The sequence below is a fragment of the Bombus flavifrons genome, chromosome 10 (assembly GCF_040668555.2).
Source record: "Bombus flavifrons isolate JBK064 chromosome 10, iyBomFlav1_principal, whole genome shotgun sequence".
Lineage (NCBI taxonomy): Eukaryota > Metazoa > Arthropoda > Insecta > Hymenoptera > Apidae > Bombus > Bombus flavifrons.
The window spans coordinates 6,638,352-6,662,468 of record NC_138451.1 but is presented as its reverse complement, the minus strand read 5'-3'; the positions used below and the strand labels follow the sequence as shown (position 1 = coordinate 6,662,468).

The following is a 24,117-nucleotide window of genomic DNA, read 5'->3' as shown; positions in this document are numbered from 1 at the left end:
AAAAGCTGCTATTTTACAGCTGTGTCCAGCGAGTTTTGTAAGAGCGACAGCAACGATGAAAAGCAACATGTTAGATTACGTATCTCGCAAAGAAAGAATATTTTTATTCCCATAATATCATGGACCTGTAGAGAGGCAGCATCGATAACGGAATGGAGAAAGTGTCGAACGTGGATATGATTAAGGGTGTCATCGCGAACCAAATTGATGGTTTTATCAATCCTGCGACTATCACGACGTGACCTCGGTTTGCGGTATGTTATTCGGGTAAACTTACGCGATAACGTGTCAGCTTCAGGAAACTTCGAAACAGTTGCTACTGCGTTGACGTCGGGTGGCTTTGCTAACGCCTGTTTCATTCATTAATTAGATGGTGACTTACAAGTTGCGACGAGGTAATTACATGATCGAACTTTCAAAGAGCAATTCGAAAGGTGAATCGAGAGATAGTTTGAAAGCAAAGTTTCACCTTTTTCTCTTTTCCTCTCAGATTTAATTCGGTATATCTTTGTACCTGTCTGAAACTTTTCGACGTACGTATTCGTTAATTCGGAAGTCTAATCTCCGAAAGATTAAACCGTACAGGGGAATATTGAGCAACGGTCACGTGCTCGTAGTTAATTGGTTCGAACGTTTTAACATTTCCTCCTTGCTCGACTTTGCAGAACAGATTTGATTAATTCTGACCCCGTAGCTGGAATTTGTAACCCTGCCAACAATATCTGTCACACTGTTCCATTTAAACGTGTTCCGCCCGGCAATTCAATTGATGTAATTTCCCAGTTTTTGCTCCCCCTTTGCGTTCGATCAGGCTTCTTTTCGCGTCCAATATCCGCGGTTGGTTCCCACTATAGCTGGAGCCAGAGATATTGCTCGCTCAAGGACATCAAATCACTTTTATAAGATCTTACAAACGGAAGAAACTGCGGTCGAAATGCACCAGATTAGAAGATGAAGAAGGAGGTATTGAAAAATAATTTGGATAATTTCTTATCGCATCTTTAGTTAGTTAGTTTAGATAGAACAAATATTTCAGAATGAAAAAATTCCGAGGGTCGTAATTACGTTTATCGAATTTGTCTTGTAAATTAATTTCTCTATTATCACTCTCTGCTGCTTGGAATATAAAAACTTGAGGATATTTGTCTGAGCTAGAAAACGTAACTACTTCCACCGAAAATGAATCAGGTTTCTAAAGGCGAGAGAACAAAAGTACAAAGGGCTTAATTTCACGGAAAACAAGGTCCGCAATAACCAATCGATCGTCTCCAAGAAAATGTAACGGGGTTCGGCGGAATTTCGAGGAGCACCGCAGCGAATTCGAAGCGGTGCCGTTCGATTCGTCGACGATAACGGCTCAGCCGCGACTTATTTCACGCTTCTCCGCAAATTATAGCGTGGCACACCGGGCTTCTCAGGCCGAGGTTGATTAGATCTGGTAGCGGGGTCGGCTATTTCACGAGGAACTCGCTAATTTTGAAGTTAATGCCGCGTGCAACGGCGCTTTTCGATTCGGCCGAATGGAGTTCGTGAGTTCCATGCTCACGTGATATCCTTCGTTCAACGTTCCTTTTCAAAGGCGGAAAGAGTACTGTCGTGGATCTGAAACCACGGTCGGTCTTATCTCCTTCCCAAGCTGAAACGTTTTAAACGTCGCGCGCGCACGTTATCCAGGCTAATGGTGAATCAACTGGTTTATTTTTATCGTATAAAAATACTGGTAATCGTTCGAGTAAAGGTTCTCGAGCAAAAGTTTGCTATTTCGATTTTTCGTTGTGGATATTTGTTTGTAAAGAAACATGGATGAAACGGCGAAGCTTACAGTGAAATTTATAAATTTTCTATTTAATCTGGTAAATCCGCGATATAGATAGAACCACAGACACAAGGGTTTTACCACAGTTTGAACAAAGTATTTAGAAATGGAAGAAACGAAATCGAAGAGATTTCTTTCCTTGACCGATTTTTGATCCTTTGATGGAGTTAGCAGGTGGGTTTCGGTAGATGGCTCGTGAACGCGCCATTACCATGTAATCGTTATGTGAAGCGACGGAGAAAAGTCGAGATTGCATTCTTCAACGGAACGCATCATTTGACTTCGATCTCTTTTATAAGATCTTGCTATTCCAACCATTTTCCATTTCTCTTCTCCAGCAAAAAAGAATATCGAAGTATAATAAAGAATCACACAGGTAATATCGGTTAATGCTAATGTCTATATAAGAATATTGCACGACTGGTAATGTAAAACGAAGTGGTCGAGTTTAATATTCGTTCAGGTGTTCCGTGGGATCTGAAATGCAGATGAACCGACTGCCTTAAAGACGCGAGCCATCCAAACAAACCCGGCCGGAATTAGCACATTAAACGAAAGCTTCGAAACTTTCGGCCAGGGGATTTCAAATAGACGAAGGTCCGTTCAATTTAGAACCGTGGAGGAGAGATCGAAACTCGTCGATCGCCCGTCTCGAGACTCTAGAATCTTCTATTTCGGATGATAATTAAACGGCCATTGTTCTTCATCGACTAACAAGCCTATAAAAAGGAAAAATCGAGAATATGTTTGAATGGTTCGTAGACAGATGTGAGTTACATCATCTCCGGAAAGTTTCGCATCTGGAGTTCAATACATATTTCTTTCGTTCAAGGCAAAGTTATGCAATGCATATTATTCTTCTTACGTTGCACAGGTATAATCGTTGTTTGAGATAGCAAGAAAGAAGTATCGAATGGAAATGCGATAAAGGAAAAGTCGTGGAAAAATTGGCCGTGAAATACGCATCTAGACACCTTCGCCTCTAAATCTCCTTTATTCCTAACCAAACGCCATAAATTTATCTTTTATCAGCGAGAGTAGGCCATCTAACGTACTATATAAACAGGAATGGCTTTGTTTGGAACTTCTTCTATTCCGTAGACCATACTTGAGAAAGAAGAAACGGAGAAGCTCTCGTTAACGATACAGGTTCGTCATCACAAGCCAGGTTGCAAAGCGAACATAAATCAGAGAGAATCGTCGTTAGCCACGGGAACGCGTATATCATCGTCCAGTTTCGCCTCGGTTCTTTATATTCTTTTGCGGTTGCCGACTCTTGGCGCCAACGTGAGAGTACTCGCCGTGTACAAACCGCGGCCCATTTTTATCAATCCGGACAATTTACTCCCGAAATAACTATAACGCAGAAAAATGCCCTTTGCGGAAGATCTTGCAGATCGCTGAGAAAATCACGGTAACGCGCGTCGAACATCCATCGACCTCCTTTGTCTATCTTCTCGTATCTTCTCGCGTAAAATAACGAGCAATAGCTCTTCTGGCGCAAATTTTACGAAAATTGCGCATAATCATGCTCGTAACAATTTTTTACCTTCTTGTTTTTCTTCTTCCTCTCAATCATTGTCAGTTAGTCGATGTTCTTTATTATTATGATATTACCGATCGTAGGTAAAAAAATACAAGGTTCTTTCGACATCTTTTTTCTTCTGGTGTTCTTTTATTACAATTAGATAACAGATTTTTATACATTTATGGAAATTTGAGACTGCAAAATTGCACGTTATATTAAAAATCATGAATTATAACTAAAGTAACGAAACCAAAGAAATATCGAATAAGAAATTTCTACCTAGATTCCATTTTTTTTATTTGCATTTACAAAGATACAAATTTGTGTAAATATCTGAATCTCGTCATAACCATAACTATTCTTTTTACGTTCGAAATTCTATCTCGTCTTCCGCTTTCTCTATGATCGAATGTGCAATTAACATAACTCAGCGGCTTGACTGGTAGAGAGATTTAATGGCTCCTGATACGATGGGCGCCGATGATTAGATCACCGGTAACTTCCACGGAATCCCTACGTACGAGCGTGTATATGTCGACGCGTTTCCAACTTACCTCCAACTACTCGTTAGCTCTGCAACCGATTACTAATGGTGCATCTACTTTGAGAACTCGATCCACTGAACGACTCGCAGCAGCTGTATCAGCGAATTCCTAACGGAAATCCTGACAATACGCGACAACGATTTGTGTCGTAGCATAACAATAGAATCATAAAACTATCAGGTTTTTAGAAATAACTGCCATTGAATAATCGACGGTCGTTTATAACCAGGAAAAACCGAACGATGCGTAGTTTTTGGAATTAGCATACCTTTCCTATCTTTCCGTAAACCGAGTTTTATTATTTTATTGACTACGAACTATCCTTACGCGTGGTCACCTCAAAATCTGTCGCTAAATGATGTGAGCGGTACTTGGGAGCTGAACTTCCTCCTTTCACGCATTTCATATTCATTAATTGCTTACTTCATCTCGAGAAAATGCCAAAGTATATAATAGAATTTCGTCGAGTAAACACGCAGTCTTAACAGAGGCTTTGTTTTTTCTCAACCGTCATTGTTTTTCAAAGAGGCTCGACTGCAATAAGTTACTGCAACAATTTGTTTTGTGCATCTATTAATCGTTCATTATTTTCCGGTTGAAACGTTCACATAACACTTTTCGTTGTTCACTGATAGATCACTGTTTACAGTATTCGTCAAATGATGAATCGTACGAATCCACGAATTGTTTTTCTGTCAAGGATTGAAAATGTGCGTATTGTCTACCCGTACAGAGATAAGCAGTGACGAGATATTAGAAAAAAAAAAAAAAAAAAAGGAAGAAGAATTGGATGAACTGCGCGAGATATTAGGAAGAGACAAGTTTTTGTGTCTCTTTAATAGTAGGGAAGTTCTTCTAATGAAATTAGTACCTTTCAACCATCGAAAGGATAAGGACTACGAGCGTACTACCGTTACATGAGAACCGGTGGTTTAAAGAAAATCGCATTCGAAGAAGTTTGACGACAGCACCACTTCGCTTTGAAGCGGCAAACGGTAAGGGGATTTCAAACGAACCGGCGAAACGACGTGACGTACCGCTGCTTTCAAATAAATCTACTTTTGGCCACGAACGAAAAAAGAGTAACAAGGAGAAAAAGAAACTTTGCATCCGTGGATTCTCGTTTGATTAACATCAAGCTGTATTTTTTTCTCTCACTCTGTCGAAAACAACGACGCTCGAAAAAAAGATGCGTACGATCCAAAGAGTTACGAAACCGATTACAACTACGAAAAAGACTATTATTTCCAGGTAAACAGGCTGTTTCTTTATGAGCGAGTTTGTACTTTTGACACTGTTTGCAGACGCGGAATTTGAACGAAAAGATAAACTGCGAGACAGAGAGAGAGAGGGAGAGAGAGAAACAGAGAGAAACAGAGAGAGAGAAAGAGAGAAAGTTCTGTCGTACTGGCAGCGTTTTATTTGACTTCGTTTACCAGCCCATGTCTGTTTGCCAGCACACGTGAAATTTATTGCTGCCTGTGAGAACTAATTGTTGACGGTATCATGAATCAACGCGTGTTTGCTGACGGATAAATCGGTTAAACACCGTGATTACCAGTCTAGCATAATACGTCAAACTTGCATAATATTAAACCGCTAATGCGCTTGGTTTGTGCGCTACGGGAACTTTCCACCGACGGCCATTTCTCCTTCCATCACGACTTTCCTCAAACTGAAGCGTCAGGGAAACCGACATAATTCCCTTAAACCATCACGTGAACATAATTCTTCTTAATTACGCGAAAATTTGCTAATAATGTGTATACATTCTTATCGTGTTTATATTATTTTTTTTCTTTTTTTAGAATCTTTAAGAACGATCTTGATAGTAGGATGAAAAGTACTTTTAAAAACTTAGATCATCCACGTGGCCGGGATCGTTTTCCTTTATCTGCCCTTCACAGATGTTTCGCATTACTAAAACTTGCTAAAACTTGCTAAAAGTAATTCACGGCATTTCCAATTTTTTCCAAGTTGTTTCAAGATTTTCTGTAAGAATCAACCGCTTCGTTTCAGGTGATATTGAGTAAGAAAGCAATATAATCAGTTATCAGTTAACCTTAAATTGCAAATTGAAATTAACGTCATACGTTGTAAATGTCGCTGTCTTACTAAAACGTGGAGCTTCACGTGACTTGCGATAAAAAATGATGATAGATAAAGTTCAACTGGCACGTGGGGCGAAAAATTCTGATAAACAAGAACGTGCAACCGAAAATTTACCTCGTGAGAGTTGCAAAGAAACGCCTGTTTCGTGGCAAATATTTGCATACCTAGCAATTGGAAAATTATTTTCAAACTCAAACGTGTCATCGTCTATGATCTCTGGAAGACTCTGTGTACTTATCGTACGCATCGATTCGCTATCGGTTTCATGACTCTAATTATTCGAAACTTGGATCAAACAAACTACCGCAAAGTTCGTGACAGTTGTGCAAATCTCTCGGATCGCTTGTGAACAAATAACGATTTAACTAAACGTAAATGTCGAGTCTATTATATGAATATAGATACAAGATATGAGAAACATTAAGGCAATTTTCTGAGAAAGATATAAAACGTGATTAATCATCGCGATTCATGATCACGATCGCACTCCAGATTATTGCACTATCCGAGTAAAAACAGCGAATTCGTTCGCGATGTGTTGACTCATCAAATGTGAAAACGTGTCGAGTTCTGGCGACGATCGTTGGCCGATTGATGATCGCATTGGACGCAACTGTCGTCACGCGTCAGGTGTCAGAGCATCGATTCTGTCACCATAAACGATCGAAAAATTTTCGCCGATGTAACCGTTGAAACTATTGGATGGAATTCTCCCGATATATATTTTGCGCTTAGAGCTAGCAAAAAATTTTGATAAAAAAAAACTGAATCCATATTGACATACAACAATTCAAACGGAAACTTTTTTAAAATGTGGCTTTAGATTTCATTCCGCGATACAGACTTGCTGTATGTAGATATGTATATGTGGTAATTTAGCTTATGTTTAAATTAAATTTAACCGTGACTCGTTAGTTAGATCGAAATTGACAAACGAAGTGTGATTAACTTTCTGTAATAAAAGTACTCCACGTTGTTCGTGAATTTTCCTTGTAATTTATAATTGGCGGGTCGAGCTAATAATAAATCCCAGAGATCGATAAAACGATCCAACTCAAATAAAACGCAGCAAAACGTAACTTACACATACTTGTATTCAGTTGAACAAATAATCCGCAGCGATCTCGACGCTGATAAATTAATTGTCCTTGCAGTGGGATAGATTAATCATCAAAATGAACGAAAAAGCAGCCGCGCATAATTTATAAAGTTGCACGACAAGAACGACTGCCGAAACCAACGCGAAAATCTTTCACGGAACACAGGGGATTATACGGTCTTTAATCAGACCGAGTAAAGTTAATCAGAGTGCAAGTGCAGCAAAGAGAATACTCTAACGAATCTGGGGAGATCTAAAGTCTCATGGAACGAGTTCGATCGACTTCGGCGAAAATTTAAATCACGTCGCGACTCCAGAATCGACCAGGAGTCGAACTTTTCTGGCCCTTGGCGCTCGCCATCGGTCCCCGATGCATCTGGAGGATAGCCAAGTGTAACGATGGCGCAGCAATGCGCAATGACGTACCGTGGTGCACCGTGAGGATCAACTCATCCAGAAGTGGGCTGGCAAACGTGCTCAAATGCAGACACCATCGGGCTGTGACGATTTGTCGATTTTGACAATATAATGAAACTATCGATGAGGATGTCTTTTGAGCTACAGTGGCTCGTGAGCAGAGCTTCAATCTGCAAATTCACCTCGCATCGACTTTCAATGACGCTTTGATTGCGTAAGATTCTCTTACTTGTTCCTCGAGTATTTAGGCAATCCGATGTATGCGAACACGAGGGGCAATTTTCAAGATATAATCGAATCTCTTGTTATATTATATTTTCTTGCCCGTAAATTACGCGCGATTCATTACCCCCCCCCCCAAGAAAATAACGAGTCGATTAATAAGTAACAAATATCGAGATGTAGCTCGCTCTCAAGTACCGAGCTGATTAAACTTTGTTATTCGCTCATATAAAGAAATAAACACTCGTGAGACATTCGTGAGAAATAAACGTCGCTCGTTGTCAAGTATCATTGCCAAAAATACTTTATGAAAGAAACAACTATTATTGCATTTCAGTTGCCTAATCGACAAAAATAAACTCTGCATTCTGGCAGCTAACACCGTGCACAAACATTCATCACCTATTCATCATTGTTCTAAACAGTCGCAATGAGATCATCTTTTTTTCATTTCTTTTTTCGTTTTATAGAAATCATTCGTTTTGCATTAACATTTGTTAACGAGGCAATGGGTGTGTTATTTAGTACACTCGATGCAGGTGACGCAGGCGCTCGTACGAACTTTCTAATTGATACTCTCGAGGAAGATTTTAACTATAGTAAAGAAAGGTATGGATAAATTTCGCTATCGTTTAATACGAATATTCTCATTAAATGGAAGATTGGTATTTATCGCGGCATAAATTGCTTATCCCTCTTCGCTCTCGATTAACGTTGAAGAGAGAACTCGAATTCTATGATTGATAATAGTGGAAGTGACGCAAGATCTGGATCTGCCGCAGATGATGCGAGCACTGAGTCGAATAATGTCCTTATCGTCGTTAATGAAGTTGCTAATTAAGATAGATCTCTGTTTGCCGGGGGTCGGGCGATCGACTTCTGACAAACGAATTATGTGGCATATTTCACGAATGTTTTTCTCTCTAGATCAAGCATTTTTACCAATGTCACAGTTACAAGACATCGATGCATGTTTTCGTAACGCAAAACGTTTCTCGAAACGTTTAATGAAAAGGTATTTGCGTACAGCGACATACTTAATGAACGCACAACAGACTCGTTTAAACAAATATGTATTTTTAGCGCAGAGTGTACTTTGCATCCTCTTCTTTCCGTTCTCTCGTTCCTTGAAATCAGTTGAAGAACAGGCTAGCTGTAATTTCGCGAGAGATGTTTCTCTTCTTATCGGCATTACGCCCATACTTAAAGTCTTATTAGTAACACGGTAATAAGTTAATAACATTCGTTTGTTTTTCCCGGGTGTTTTAAGAAGCTCGTAACATTCTCGTGAGTCACGAGGAGATCTTTTTTATGAAAGATAGTAAAATAATTGCGTGATTCTCGATAGATCTTTCGTGTTTAATGGTGGCAACATCATCGCTCGTGTGTACATAAAATGATTTAAGGCCAATTTATCACATTAATGGTAATACGCGAACGCGTGTTTAAATATCAAACATTGAACGATATTACGACACAGTGGAATGAAGCTTTCTCGCACTCTCTCCCTAATCCATTCTTATCGATGTAATTTGCCTTTCTTTCTTTCGTTCTCGTCTTACTCCGAGAATGTGTCATAAATATCTCGAGTCTGAATTATCGAAATTGTCTCGAACTGTGAATATTTATATATACCGTTGTTCTCACGCAAGTACGATTCTTATTGCTTCACAACGATTCTGTTAGCTTTAAGATTCGATTTACATCATCCTGTGAGATACGGGATATAGGTATGCAATCCCAGTCCTTCGCGCCAGTAATATATATTTTAAGCGAGGTCTGTACGATCCACGTTCATATATCATCGCCTCTTATCGCGTATTATAAACGTAACACCAAAACGTTGGACTGCATCATGTAGTGCTCGTGTAAAAATAAAGATACATCAGTGTGACGTCAAGAGCGAGGTTTCGAATAAAGAAAAAAAGAAAAGGAAGAAGAGACCGGATCTTCAACAGAGAAACCTCGTCTCGCTTAGATGGCACTTTAGAGAGTGCTGTCCGCAAATTTTATTTTTCCCCCGCGTTTTCTATGTTACCACTATATTTTGTACGAGAAGTTTCAAAGTACAGGCTACAGGTCCCGCCAGGATACATCACTCTATTGTTCTAGTCTTCCAACTTACTCTAATTCTTATCCCAGCTTTTGGCTCATGTTCTATTTCTCTCTCTTTTTATTTTCTATCTACTTTATTGCTAGTGAAGCTGCAAGCTACGGTACTTCAGAAGAAATATCTCTGAAGATGAATTTTCTTTGTAACAAGGTACTAATACGTTCTTACTTAAGGATGAGTCTAATCCTTTCCAAGAAAAATTATCATTAAATACTACGCTGTTCGAAACACTTAATGTATCTCTGTTAAATACGTATGCCTCTACTGCGTCAATCAAGTAAACAAGTCTGAGAGACGAGAAGATCTTACGAGCTTGATCGGTATTATTCGTATGACGCTTTAATGAAAATTCATTTTCAGAGAATCGTTACAGAAAAAGCGTATTTCCTGATAGATATTTTTATGGACCCTACGTCAATCGATTTTCGGCATGATTTTTTAAAAGCAATAGTTTTAATATAATCCCCATCCCAGTTTTCCTATGCAAATCTCATTGCAAAGTCCGTATGCAAATTTCCAATGCAAAGTTCAAAGCAAACGCATTCAAAAGTTAAAATTCAAGCAAATCCTATTCAAAAAATATGACGCTCGCTACCTGTCTCATATGCCAAAAAGTTATTCCAAAGCATGCCAAGATATTACTAACGATAAGCTGTACACGCCAATGTAAGGCCCGTTATTAAGTAAGAGTATCAAATTTTTATACGTACGTCCGATCTATGTAAACCTTTTGCAAGAAAAGTTAATCTTCTCAGATTACGTTCTAGAATATACATATTTTTGTTATTCTTATACGATGGCTCAAGAAGGTACTTCAATGTGCCTGTATATATTACAGACTATCTATATCTTCATCCATGCGTAGTAAAAATAACCTAACCACGATAATAATATTACCAATCAAATATTCTGCAAAATCAATAAGAGAAGCACTGTATATATTAAATATTTTGAGCAAACATCGTTACCTTAAAGCAAACAGGCAAGCGACCGTTCAACCGGATGGCCGAAATCTACGAAACGAATAAGAACGTCGATCCTATTTGCGTTAGGAATTCGTCGAGAGTCGAGAAGCTGTCGAATCGCGGCGACAAGCGCAGTTTCCCGATCTGTGCGACGTCGCCGCGATTTGGCGCCGATCCAACTACGTCTCGTGACGCACAGAAACAGACCGAACGCGACGATGCACGCGTCCTCGCAAGAAAAATCCCTGTCCTGTTTCCGACATCGCCTTCGAATCGAGCAGACGCCACGCTATCCCGTTCTCGAGTGTTTTTCGTTCGTCGAACGCGAGTTATCGCGAGCTATCGCGAGCTTGGAAACTTTCCTAGAACGATTCCTGGACAAACTGCTAGTCGAAATCCGACAGGAAATTTGGCTGACGAGTTGAGAACGTTTAAGAGCGCCGATTTGAGAATTACAGGAAAATGCTTTAAGTTACGCCGTCGAAGATTTATCGTCCTCTAAGAACTAGAGAAAATTGTTTGCTATTCTTTCCTTTCTTTTTCTTTCAGAGCTAAGCGAGGACGCAATTAAGGGACAATTTTGACTGTCGTTCTGGATCCCTAGTTTCAATTATTTCAATTATACGTTATTATCGTTTCGAACGTTGTACAAAGTTAAAAGGCTTTCGTAGAATTTTAGAAACTCGTAGAAAGCTTCGATTTCGGTACGCGTTTGCATCCGGTGATGATTCTACTTTCAACGTTGTCTTAAATCTCTTCTTCCTTTCCTTTTTGTTCCGTCTAAAAGCGAAATACTCGTGTAATTCATCGAGCTCGAAAATTTCAGCTCGCTTAGTTTTCCTATAAACACATCAAGATGAAAACTGATCGATATAACTCTTAAAATAGTTCTCCTGTTGCGAAGCTTTTGTCTTTACTTTTTCTTTTTTCTTTTTTTTCTTTTTTTCTTTCAAAGCAGTTTGATTATGCTCTCGCTGGTTCAACTCGCGAGATCACGACCACCGTCGTGTATTAAAAGAGTAACGAAAAAAGCAAGGAAAAATAATAAAAGACCGAAGCTCATGCAATATGCATACAATCCGTGCTGGCAAAGGCCGGAGCAGCTGATATGGTTTATCGTTAATCTCCGGCTACCAATTACAATACCGTTATCGCTGATGCTCGTCATGCGAGAATTTTTCTATGGAGTCACCGAAACCATCGTCGAACTCGAAATCTCTTCCGAATAATCGTTAATTAAACAGTCTTTTCACGTACGGCGATTCATAAGTAGTCACCGTACTAATCGAGAAACGATTAGCCTCTTGGGAAATCTTTGGCGAATGCGGAAATTTCTGTTTCGACGATGTTAAAAGGAACGGATAGAAGGGATATATTTGTCTGTCGGTGAAAACGCGACTATTCCAGAGCGAATTTTAATACTCGATTTGTAAATCGGCTACCAAGCGAGAAATCAATCGGTAATGAAAGTTTCATGAGACGCGAATTTGTATCGCGACTCGTACGTCACAAGTTTCTGTTCGTTTGCGTTGCTCCTGAACAGAGCAGACGGGATAAAAGAAACAGATCGACCGTCTCGGAGGATTGCTTTTTACGCAATGTTATTTCGGGTTGTCACGGTTCATTATATTCGTCTCGTTGAATACGATTCCTCGAGAATCGAATCGCGACGAAAAGACCCAAGCTATCGTATGTACAACGGAGATCCTTTCTTCCTTTCCTTTTTTTATTCTCTATCTCTTTCCCTCCATATATGACACTATAGAAATGCAATAATTTGAAAAGCTGCACTCGATGAAAACTTCAATTAAATTTGCAAGCAATCGCCATTTACGATTGAACCGCAACGTTCGACCAGTCGTAATAGCTGGGAAACGAATGTCCAAAAGCGAAACGTTATAGAATCGTATCAAATGCCTCGGTCGTATAATTGATTCATGGATGCTTCCAGTAAACTCTTTTATCATTCAATTTATTCTTCTTTCGTTCGTCGTTCTCGCATCTTGCAATAGAAAGCTTGCTCAATTTTATCAAATTTTCATAATAACTCTTGCGAAACTTTACATGATATTGAAATCGATCGAGATTCTTCGTCGTTCTTCTAACATTTTTCGAGTCTTCTGGTACAATAATCGTAATGGTTATTAACGTTATGATGACTAGCGAGAAATACTCAGATTCGTTAAATTTTCCTACAAATAACAAAAATCATATCTTATCCATTGTTGGCGTGAAACTAAACGATCGTCATAGCGTTAACGATCGACGGATAATGCAGAGCGTTTCCTTTCTTGTCAAATTCGCGCTTCAACTTTGTCTCTTCGAAAAAGTCCCAGCTTTCATCAACCATGGCGTTACCGCTTCGCTGCACAATTACTTTGTAGATCGTTCATAAATCCACGAAGTGCATCGATATCAGCAAAGTAGAAGGTCCTTCTTGTTACAGGTCGGCGAAGTGCACACGAAGTGGAGGCTGAAAAAGAAAAAGACACGGTGTAGCTGTATCGCGTCGAATTTATCGGTAGGCAGCGAGGTGCAGCTTTCCCTATCTCGCCGGAACCGTCGATCATCGTTCGGCGAAAGCAATTTTCCCGTGAAAAATTCCAGAAAAACGTCGTAATGCCGTTAAACGATTTTCGGTCGATCAGCTATTTAAAGGAATAGGAAATATTTCGATCGATGGCTGGTTCATCGAGCAGGAGGTAAAAAATAAACTTGTGTCGGTCGATCGAGTTCGAACCTAAAATTTCTTTAGAAATAGATTTTGAACGAAAGTTTTCGATATTTTGAAGCGGTTGGATTTTCAACGCGTTTTTCGTTGTTCAAGAAATTTCGAGAAGAACAAAAGTTCCAAAAGCAGCGATCCGTCACGGTCGGTCCGATAAAAATTTCATTGGCCCCGGCTGATCGGAATCACGCGTCGCGAATAAATTTGCATCCGCTCCCCGGTCCCGATAGGTCGCAATGGATTTGCCGCTCTCCGAGAGCCGACTAGCATCGAGACGTCGATTTAATTCGCGGTCTACCAATTGTTTGTCTCGTGACAACCGTTCTCGTGATCGATCAGCTTCCGTGAACTCGAAGCACGTGCTCTCCCCTCCACGTAAGTAGTTTCTTCTACCAACGAATTAATCATACTAGCCGGCGGCTGTTGATAACGAGCAATCAGTTAAATTGAGATCGTTAAATCTACGCGAAGCTGCCATTCGTGATAACCACGAGGGAATTTTTTTTACTGGTTTTTTTCGATGCTTATACCAAATAAAAACCACGTAACAAGTGTAATCTTTCTAACGTTGTTTGCCCATGACTCTTGACACCATCGATAAGGAACTGTGGAAAATTTCTCCGCTAACGACCCTCTCTAACGATCTAATTAAGTACCGCTCCTCGTAATTCGAACGGTGTCATTCACGATCGTCGAGCGTCCAAAAAGATTTTGAAACGAGACGCGTGCTGGGTAAACGAAATTCTTCTTGCGCGAGCTCTGGGTATACCGTCGTTGATAAATTGGACAGTGTCTCGTAAGTTCTCGGTTAATCGCGCGTTGCGAAATAACCGGCAATCACATGCTAGCGTTTGAATCTTACGTGCCTTTCTTCACGAAAAGCTTGTTAGATGTTGTCACTATCACTGTTTACGGAATAAGAGAAATTTATCACTGTTTCCAGCCGTCATCTCGCTTCCATAAAACAGACATCCACCCTTTCCGTTCGCTGAAGTTGACGATGGAAGGATGTTATCCGCCTTTGTTCCTTGCAAATTGATTTTACAATTAGCTTCGGTTCCAAAGATCCGCAACACTGTGACGTCTTTGGGATTTTCCTGATATCTCACGTGCACGATCAAACATCAAGAACTTTTCGTCGTAATTTCCGCGATTTCACCTGTCACGGTTAATTTCTTGTCCAGCCCCGACCTACGTTTTAAGCGAGCCACACCTTGCTCCTGAATTTATAAATCTGATTTCCGTGAAAGAGGGAAATGGATTGGGATTCAGCTCCAAGGAAGCGCGGCTCGCAAGATGCTTTCCATGGCAGGGATTAAGATTCTCTAGATTTCAAACGTGCTCTCGAGATTTCCTGAATGCAGTGGATTATAAAAAAAAATCCCTCGTTCTACGGAGAGAAAAATATATGGCACGAAATGCTACTTTATCAGAGGAAGCGTAAAGTTTCCTTGGTTTTTACGTAGAATGTAAGAGGTTTTTACGTCCGGACAAAATGTTCGGGGTGAGATTCTAGACAAGGCGTCGAAGGGCATGGAAGGGAATGGGACACTGGTAGATAGAAATGCGTATAAAGAGGAAACGTCACGGGCTCATTGTTTCAAAGTGCACGGTACGAAAAAGCTTCCAGCGTTAGTATAGCCATTGGCTAAAAACACTACCGTCACCGAGTCTTTCGTCAACATTTGACGTTTCCTTTGCATTATGCGACCCGCATTGTTCTCGAACGCGCGTTAGGTAACGCGTGGCGATACGGGAACAACGCTCCGTACGATGGAAGATGAGAAAGTTGTGAAAAAAAGCTGGGTTTCTGAAGACTATGGCATATTTCAGTTCTGTGTGTAGTCGTGTAAACGCGATAATTATGTATCATTTCTGCATCTTAAACGAAGAGAAGCGAACTGGTCGAATGCGAATCGGCGAAGACCCTTGATGGCGTGATGATCAATTATGTTATTCAATATTCACGTGACAAGCCATTGTACGTCGACCGAAGATTCCAATTGACTCACGTGTAATTACATCTGTCACGCTGACGCAACATTTATCAAAAAAAGAATATCGCAGAAATCCCTCGATGAATTATGCAATTGACATTCGTATGAATCTCCCAAATTGTCAGTCGCGGAATTTATATTTACAAATCGATAAAATAATTCCAAGAACATATATATATATATATATATATACATACATATAAAAAAATATGTATATATACCATCTCTATTCTAGAAATTATTTTTATTCTATAAACTGTCGCTCGTGTGCTACCAAGAACGCTCAAACACACCTTCAGATACAATCAACACCTCACGAAACTAATTACGTCCTCGACCTGAATTTCTTAGCTACCTAAAGACATACTGATAAGTGTTCGTCTGGTTCCCTTCACACGTTCGTCTCCATTCGTGCACAGTAGTTTGGCGACAGAGAGCGAAGGGGAAACGAATGGGACGAGTCAGACGTCGACAGATTAGAGTTTTTCAGGGAAATTTCCGCGGTGTCGGCGCCGCAGCATGGCTGGGTGTCACGTATCTAAGTAGAAGGCAGCCGCCTGATCTTGGTATAGGGAAGGAAGGCGGTGGTTCTCTTGATACCTGCAGACGACAAGGACGAGCGAATGAAATTGACTGCGGCGCCGTGTGTTTCACGGTGGCTGCGCCACTTGGCTCGACCGTACAAGTAGCTCGTTCCTTCCCTTGTGATTTCACCGGGGCGCGTCGACGAGTAGCGACGTGGCTTCAAACTGAGCGATTAAAGCCGAAAAAATCTTTCCTTCGAAAAGAATCGAGTTAAATAGAGTAAAGAGAGAGAAAGAGAGAGAGAGAGAGAGAGAGAGAGAAGCAAGAGATTTCAAGACCAAACGCAACTCAATTTGAAGTTGAGGTAGATCAGAAAAAATCGAGGTTAGGGTTTAGAAAGCTGCAGGGTCACTGGCCCGAGTTAGATACGATTAGCTAGAGGATGATGCATCTAGTTCTCTGTGTTCGTTTCATGTTGTACGGCTGTTCGATGATTCGTCCATCGCTGTTGGATTAATTGTCACGAGCGAACGAGTTTCGATAGGCACGCAGAAAACAAGTGGCTCGTGTGTCACATGCCAGCAGCGGTATTTATTGCCTTATTTATGACACCGAGGCCGACGTATCAGCTGAACTGGAGCAGATGATTCCAGTTGCGTTATATCTATGCACGCCTCTATCGTTATTTACATAATTCGTAAAGTTTTGGCGAGCTTGATCGTAAGAAAACGCGTGGGGTAGACGCGATAGGAGAATCCGCAAAAATTCAACGAGATCTTTGATAACCCTAAAGCGAATTACGTTCGTACGAACGAAATTTCTCGTACGTAATTTATGTCGATATAAGTAGAAAACATCCGGGATTCTAATTTTTAATTACGGATTAAAATGCATGATAACTCCGTTTCTCCTCTATCCGTAGAAACGTAATCTACGTAAACGTGCGTATTCTTTACCAGAGATAAATTACATAAGAAAAGAATCTCGATGTTTTAATTTATCTCTCTCCAAATAATTTCTGCAATTGATTCACGTTTGTTTATCAAGTCTGCAGAGAACAAGCGACGTTACTATAACTCAATAAAGAAATTCGTACTGTCCCATTTGTTTTAAACGAAGAAACAATTCCGGTTAAAGAATTCCTGATCCGCATACGAAATATTCTCGCGAGGAACGTGGTTCGGAGCGGCCGACCGTTCGATTGCTCGGGCGAAATGGGTTAAACGCAGCACGATAAATAGCTTGCAATTGATTTCGCATTGTAACTGCGGAAACGAGAGTCGAGGCTCGAGGATATTCGCGAGTGTACGCAGGTATGTCGATGGAACAACGTCCAATGGAATATTTCCTGATTTCCGAAAATCAACGAGACAATAGCGAGTTTGTGGAGCCGTGACAAGGATCGATAACTCGAATTACGCGTCTCTAAACTGTATGGAATGTATTCGATAAAATTGCAAAAAAAAATTAACGGAGAGAATTCTTTCGCTTGTCCGCTAAGGAAATTTTTTTTTCAATAGCGATCGATTCGAAGTGACACGATTCTGATAATGAGATTGTAATTTTTTCTAAAAGGATAAGAATGACCTATGTGTAATAACGTGAAAGAATATACAAATTTGTAGTAAAATAAGAAAGTGGGTTAGGTCAAAGAAAGTGATTTTTTCAAGACACTAAATATTCTTCAAGATTACGTTGTTGACTCTTCCTTTCTATTTGGTTCTCTCGTATTCATTTTCAGCATGCGATATAAATATTCTAATGATAATTTCTTATCTTAAAAAGTTAAGTGATTCTACTTCTTTTTTGTGATCGATGCGTCACGATATACGTACATATAAAGTTTTCCTTGACTAAATATATCAAAGATAATTACGTCCTCAATAATTAATAAATCTGCAAGAATACAAATATCATAAACAAAATATTTGCTTTAACGAGAGGAAAGCTCCAAATTCGACAATTTTCACTTCCTCCTTAAATCCTGATTATCAAAGACTAGTTATTCTAATAATCCCTGTACTATTGTACATACAATTTGGAATAGTACACGACAACAACACATCTACGTTTAATTTCTAAGTAACTGCAAACAAAGTGAGATTTACTGACTTATTATGCATTAAATGCTACTACAAGCTATTAAACAAGCAAGTTTCTAAGCTCTCGGTCTTCTAAACGCAAAGAATCCGGATACCTGGCTCACGTGGCACAAACGACTGCTAGTTGATTTACATCAGCGTTAAACAGTCGTTTAGACAGAATTACGGATAGGATTATTAATTTCAGAAGAATAATTACGAGTCGAATCGGTAAACAAATAACGTAAGTGAACAAACGAGGAGCCTAATGCGGTGTGCAAACGCCGATAAACAATAAAGCGATAGAAGATAAGAAAAAGCTTTAGCAGTGTCTTACTAGTCCCTTCCACTCTGTTACCCTTACCCCTTTCCCCTCACTTGCCGGAAGATAGTCTCGAGTTGATGTTCGTCGCTCTATCGCTGCGGATAGTTCTATCTCGCTCCTCGTCCCGAACATAATAACGTGAAGTGGTTTACGGACTGCGTTCAGTCAGAGTACGCGCTGCCGTTCCGATCGCATCGGATCACATCAATCTTCTATCGCTACTCGATACAGACTCGCGAAGCATCGCGACACTCGTCACGAACACGCAACACGTGTACGTTTACGACCACGTCGTAAAACGTTCGAAAATTCTAGCTTGAGAAACGCGTGAACGCTACGCGAATTGTTTTGTCACGCAACGATCGTACCGAGCTCTCGGCATTCACTGGTCAAGGTGTCGAAGGGAATCGAGCGCGACACCTGTAAACATAACTAAACTCGAGACTGTTCCGCGGGTAGATTCAAACACGAGGTCGTTCAGGATAAGCTCGATCTACGTCGATAGCATTGACACGCTCTTATTTTCCGCTACCAGAAAGGACTCGATAGTACAGGAAGAAACGGCCCCGCAGGAGAGCCCAGGATGACGATCGGCGCGTCGTCCATGGTGATCGACTATCTGGTGTTCGTCGGCTGTATCATCGCCGCGTTTGTAATTCCGCTATGGGGCAAATTTCGTGGCCGTCGAAAGGAGACCACCAAAGCGGACTATGTATTCGCCACCGGAAACGTCTCGATGGGCGCCATGATGTTGTCCATCGCCCGTGGCACCCTTGGTGTCCGATCTTTCCTTGGCTATCCGTCAGAGCTGTATTACAGAGGTAGCGCCATGTGGGAGACCATCTATGGTATGCTGCTCGCGTATCCCATCGTGTGCTTCATCTTCGTCCCTGTTTACTACAGCCTCGGCATCACGTCAGTCTATCAGTATCTAGATATGAGGTAATTATCTGCGAGAATCGTGTTATTTCGCGATATTCGTGGGAATATACGTTGAGAAACGCTAGCTTGGATATTGTATCTTGCAAATTCGAATTCTCGCGAAAGAAAACATCTCTTCCTTTGTCGGATGGAAAATTTGTTGCCGCGAGGAAGCAACCGATGTACTTGTTTCATGTAAATTTCATATTTCGAAAATATATCGAAATAATCGATGACCGAGGAAGTTAATAGATTCTGTCGTCTAAACGGAATACCAAGCGTAGCATCAGCTTTTTCTCCCCGAAATAAGAACGCCTCGACTTCGTGGCGTTTCGCATCGAAATCACGCGGACACGTGATGGATCATGGGAAAATTTAAATTCACCGTGTACACGATGCTCGAGGAGCTCGATATCGTCGTTTGCTTCGCCGAAATCAGGCTGCTTTACATTTTCAATTTACGTGTACCAGCCATGATATAATCCCCACTCTTCTCCTCTTTTCCGCGATACTGCGAACCTTTCTAGACTCTTTCTTTAAATAGAAACGATTGTTTCAGATAGTTTTTAGAGTTTGATTTTTCCTATGAACCTTGAAACTACTCTCGCGTTTAACGATTATGTCCGGCCGTGTCGGAGAATAGACCTCTTGTAATTATGCTAATCCACCAGGTTCAACTCGAAGCTAGTCAGATGCCTCGCGAGCTTCTCTTACGTGATACGTAGCCTGTTGAACTTGGCCGTCACGATATTCACGCCTTGCGTCGCTCTGAAGGCTGTGATTGGCTTGCCGTACTGGGCCAGTATCTTGGGGATCACCTCGATATCCGTCGTCTTCAGCGTTATGGTAAGTTTGATATTAAACGTAAAAGCTTCGCATAATGATTTTCGAGAATCATAAAAATAAAACGTTAAGCGTATCGTAATGTCCTATTACATATAACCAAGAGGTTGAATATCCTATTAAAATTACAAAAGAATGTTTTATGTAACTTACAGAACGGTACAGAGAAATAGAATACAAATATTCGACTGAAATATTTTCGAAAATAAATGATATCAAGTTATATTAGGTTATCTCATAAGTAATGAGATTTCTTTCTTATGAAAACAAAATCTGACGGAAATTAACCAGTGATATATAGACTGTTGATGTTTTTATGGAAAATTTAAACGTGCAGAAGAGTACAGAATGTATATACTAATATACAAAATACTGTACCATTATATTTATAACAATTAAAGGCTGAAAGAATAATCCCTAGATAGATTCTATTTCTTTACTAATATTCATAAAAATGTAAATTTGCATAAACATCTGCAACATAGTGAAATATTTCGCTCATTTTCTACAATTGTCGTCACTTTCCTATTAAGCTTTCCATTCCCCTTTTATAAAAGACCGATGGTGACGAGTTCCATTGTTTTAAACTTAACTCTCAGAAAAACCTCGTTACTTGTGACCTCATAAATATTCATTCGAGAACAAAAGTTCATCGACTAGCATGATTCTACTGTAACGCGGCGATGCAAACGGAGAAGAACATTTCCAAGGACCGATGATTTTCCGCGTAGAGACTGAAACATTTAAATCGTCCTCACGATGTCCGCCGCATTTTCGTCCCATCAATTATTCGCGATCCGAGGAAGCAGACTATTCGTCCCTGTTCGTGGTGCATTTCCAGTCGAAAGGATCGTAAATACGATACGCGCGATCGTAAAACATACACCAACAGCGGTGACGAGCCATAAGTGTGAAAATCTACCGCTTTATATGGCCTTGCTTATATCGATACGTTCCCATTCTCGAATTCATTTACGCATCCTTTAATAATCTGCAGTTACTCTCCGCAATCAAACTCGAATCAACGAATATTGCAGACTACAAACGAAAATGCTCGTCTTTTTATTCGCAGGGTGGTTTGAAAGCAGCCATCCTCTCGGATGTCATACAAGGAGTGACGATGATCGGCGTTTCGCTCGTGATAATCGCTAAGGGTTCCGCTGATATCGGACCTGATAAGATTTTGAACGTGACGTACGAACGTGGTCGATTAGATTTCTTCAAGTAAGTACAAATATAGATCGATTGTCTAGGTGCCGAAATTAAGTAGGCTATTAGGGATTAAAATCAGGTGAATTTCACACTTTATTTTATTAGACATTTGTCGACGATCTCGTGAGCTTGAAACTGTTTCACGTTTCGTACGAAATATCTGTATGATCTAACCGAATAATAAATCGGTGTTAGTTCGAAGGGGACGTTCACATGGTTTTATTATTTTAACGTTGGCTCTGAACAATCGATCCTCTGTGGACGTTATAACAACATCTACCTAAGAGCAGCAATAAGATTACGAGACATTCATCGCGTAATTCTAATTCAAAACACTCGTCTCGCGAAGCGAGGCAGTGGAGAAGGAACAATGTAACCTCGAATTACAACCGTGGGTCCCTATCGAATTAGCCCAAATCCGCGTTTGCTTCGATGCATTTTCAGTGAAAAACAATTCGACGCGTTTCTCTCCAAGTTAAACCTGTAACGTCGAGCGTTTTGAAAACGAGAACGCTTTTGATCGACTGCTACTTCAATTTCTGTCAAGTCAATAGGGTCGGCCTCTGATTTCAGCACAGATTTGGATCCCACCCTCCGAGTGACGACTCTGTCAGCAACCTTGGGTCAATTATTCATGAGCCTGTCCATCTTTGGCTGCCAGCAGAACTTTGTGCAACGATACTGTAGCATGACTAGTCAACGGAAAGTCATAAAGTGAGTAATTTCTTTTATTCGACCTTATCAACCTTTTCTAGAAATTCGCATATTTGTAAAAGATTTTTCGTATCTTGACGATAATTTTGAGAGGAAATAATTTCTCAAATGAAGTTACGAATGTTCTACCTCGGTAAAAATTTCGAAATTTCCGAGCATCGATTATTCGAAATCTGCCTCGAAGTTTCTGCAATTTCAGCAAAAATTACACGATATGTAGGGCGATGTTCGTGAATACAGAAGTTGCCCATACTACTTCGAGGCACGCACAGAATTAGCATTTTACGCGACAGATATGTAAACAAGTGTCGCGTAGATAACGCCACGTGTTACAACGTGCAATGCTAAAATTCGTGTCATGGAAGAGGTCTACCAATAAGGAAACGTTTATTAAAATTCTACAAAAAAAGGAAGTTTCCAACTGAAAGATAGAAAGAAGAGAAAGTAAATTTCACAAGTTTAATTTGTCGTAATATTTTGCCACCGCCATTCCTCGTGTTATTTCTGGCCCCTTGGAGTGGCTTTCCGCCGAACAATCGAGAAAATCACCGGTGAGGGAGATCCGATGAGAATTGGGATTCATTCTGTATCCCCGAAATCGAAGCGACAGGAGTACGAGTCGAAAGTTTGCGGATCACTTAGTCGACATGTACACGGAATCGACTGTTTCCCCTAGAGCTAGACGAGGAGCAGGGGAATCCTTCCGGGGGTGATCTCGAAGATACTCTGTCCGGCTGATCGTGTCTAGTTTTCTTTCCTTCTTTTTTCAGTTCTTCCTAGCTTTGTATTCTTTATTTTTTGCACGTTCTTTCACTCTTTCTTTATCGATCGAAACAATCGAGGTCTGACTTTTTAATTAAAAGGTCAATCACAAATGGTGAAATGAGTCATCGTCACACTGCCAGAGACGCAATTTTTGCCTGCCACTGCGTTGGTTATCTTACTAAATTATTATTATGATCCGGCTGCATGAGTCGCGTGACAGCACGTGATAACCAGTCACTTCGCATTATGCAAATTGTTACAGTCGTCTGGCTGTTATTCTTACTTATGATTGTCCATTAATCGGTCCTTCTCCTCGTTTATCGAAACACCGGACAAACAACAGCGTTGCTTACTTTCGCTCGTCGATTTTTCATATCGGTGTCATTTTTTAACTGCATCCAATTGGAATAAACATCGAGCGTAAAACGCGTTAATAACGTGTGTGTAAGCCTGTTATTTAAAAAGGCTAAGATATGCAGCAGAACATTTATCTAACTCGCATAGAATCATCTGTAAGTCAAAAAGGCTATAAATAATTTCTAGGAAATCGTAGTATCCGCTGCCGTTTAAGAACCACAGCCGCTTCTTTTCATCTGGTGACGCGATAACTCCGTTTTTCATCGCTGAACACCTGCGATGAAAAGCGGACTTCTTCCCGCTGAAAGTAATTTGCGAACTTCTTTTCATCCTTCCTTTGGGATAAGAAAGTTAATTCCGAATGATTCGAAACGAGGAAACCGTACAGGATGGTCGATTATATAACCGATCGAAACGCGAAAAGATCTCTGGTGACGTTTCGCGAAATGAACAAGTGACATTTGTGAAAAGCATAACCCGTCCCGTCGTGTTACCGTACAGGGGAAAAATGAAACAAACGAACAGCCGATTTCAGAGGCAATTTATCTCTCCCTTTTTCGAACGAAACATCGACGAGGACACGCGTTGGCATTCCATGCTCGCGGACGTTTTATTAGAACATAAATCCGAACAGCGACGCGTCGGTGTAGCTGCGATAAAAAGCCCCGCCGAAATGGACTTTTATTAGAATATAATCGCGGCCATGGTTACGTGTTCTCTCTTCGCGATAAAAATGTTTTCCCGTATGGATTTTTATTAGAGCATAACCGCGTGCGAGCGAGCGATCCGAAACTACCAACGATTTGTCACTTTATTACGCAATTTCGAGCAG

The 24,117-nt window shown here is 40.5% G+C and overlaps 1 protein-coding gene and 1 long non-coding RNA gene across 7 annotated transcripts in view; one reads left to right on the top strand and one right to left on the bottom strand.

The window, feature by feature from the left end:
- LOC138184172 (uncharacterized) overlaps nt 1–11,542 on the bottom strand; it is a 32,829-nt gene extending 21,287 nt beyond the window's left edge. Inside the window, exon 1 of the long non-coding RNA XR_011174272.1 lies at nt 10,821–11,542. This is a non-coding gene — a long non-coding RNA (uncharacterized LOC138184172). The remainder of the gene's footprint in view (nt 1–10,820) is intronic.
- LOC138184167 (putative aminopeptidase W07G4.4) overlaps nt 1–24,117 on the top strand; it is a 53,917-nt gene that overhangs the window by 9,873 nt on the left and 19,927 nt on the right. For 5 of the 6 annotated variants that reach the window (XM_069121899.1, XM_069121898.1, XM_069121901.1 and 2 more), the window contains 4 exons: nt 19,009–19,415; nt 20,066–20,240; nt 21,310–21,461; nt 22,023–22,163. In XM_069121899.1, coding sequence (XP_068978000.1) covers nt 19,057–19,415; nt 20,066–20,240; nt 21,310–21,461; nt 22,023–22,163 — 827 coding nt within the window. In that variant the 5' untranslated portion in view covers nt 19,009–19,056. Of the gene's footprint in view, nt 1–5,263; nt 5,919–19,008; nt 19,416–20,065; nt 20,241–21,309; nt 21,462–22,022; nt 22,164–24,117 lie in introns of those variants that run through there. The other variant, XM_069121900.1, reaches the window with a different exon arrangement.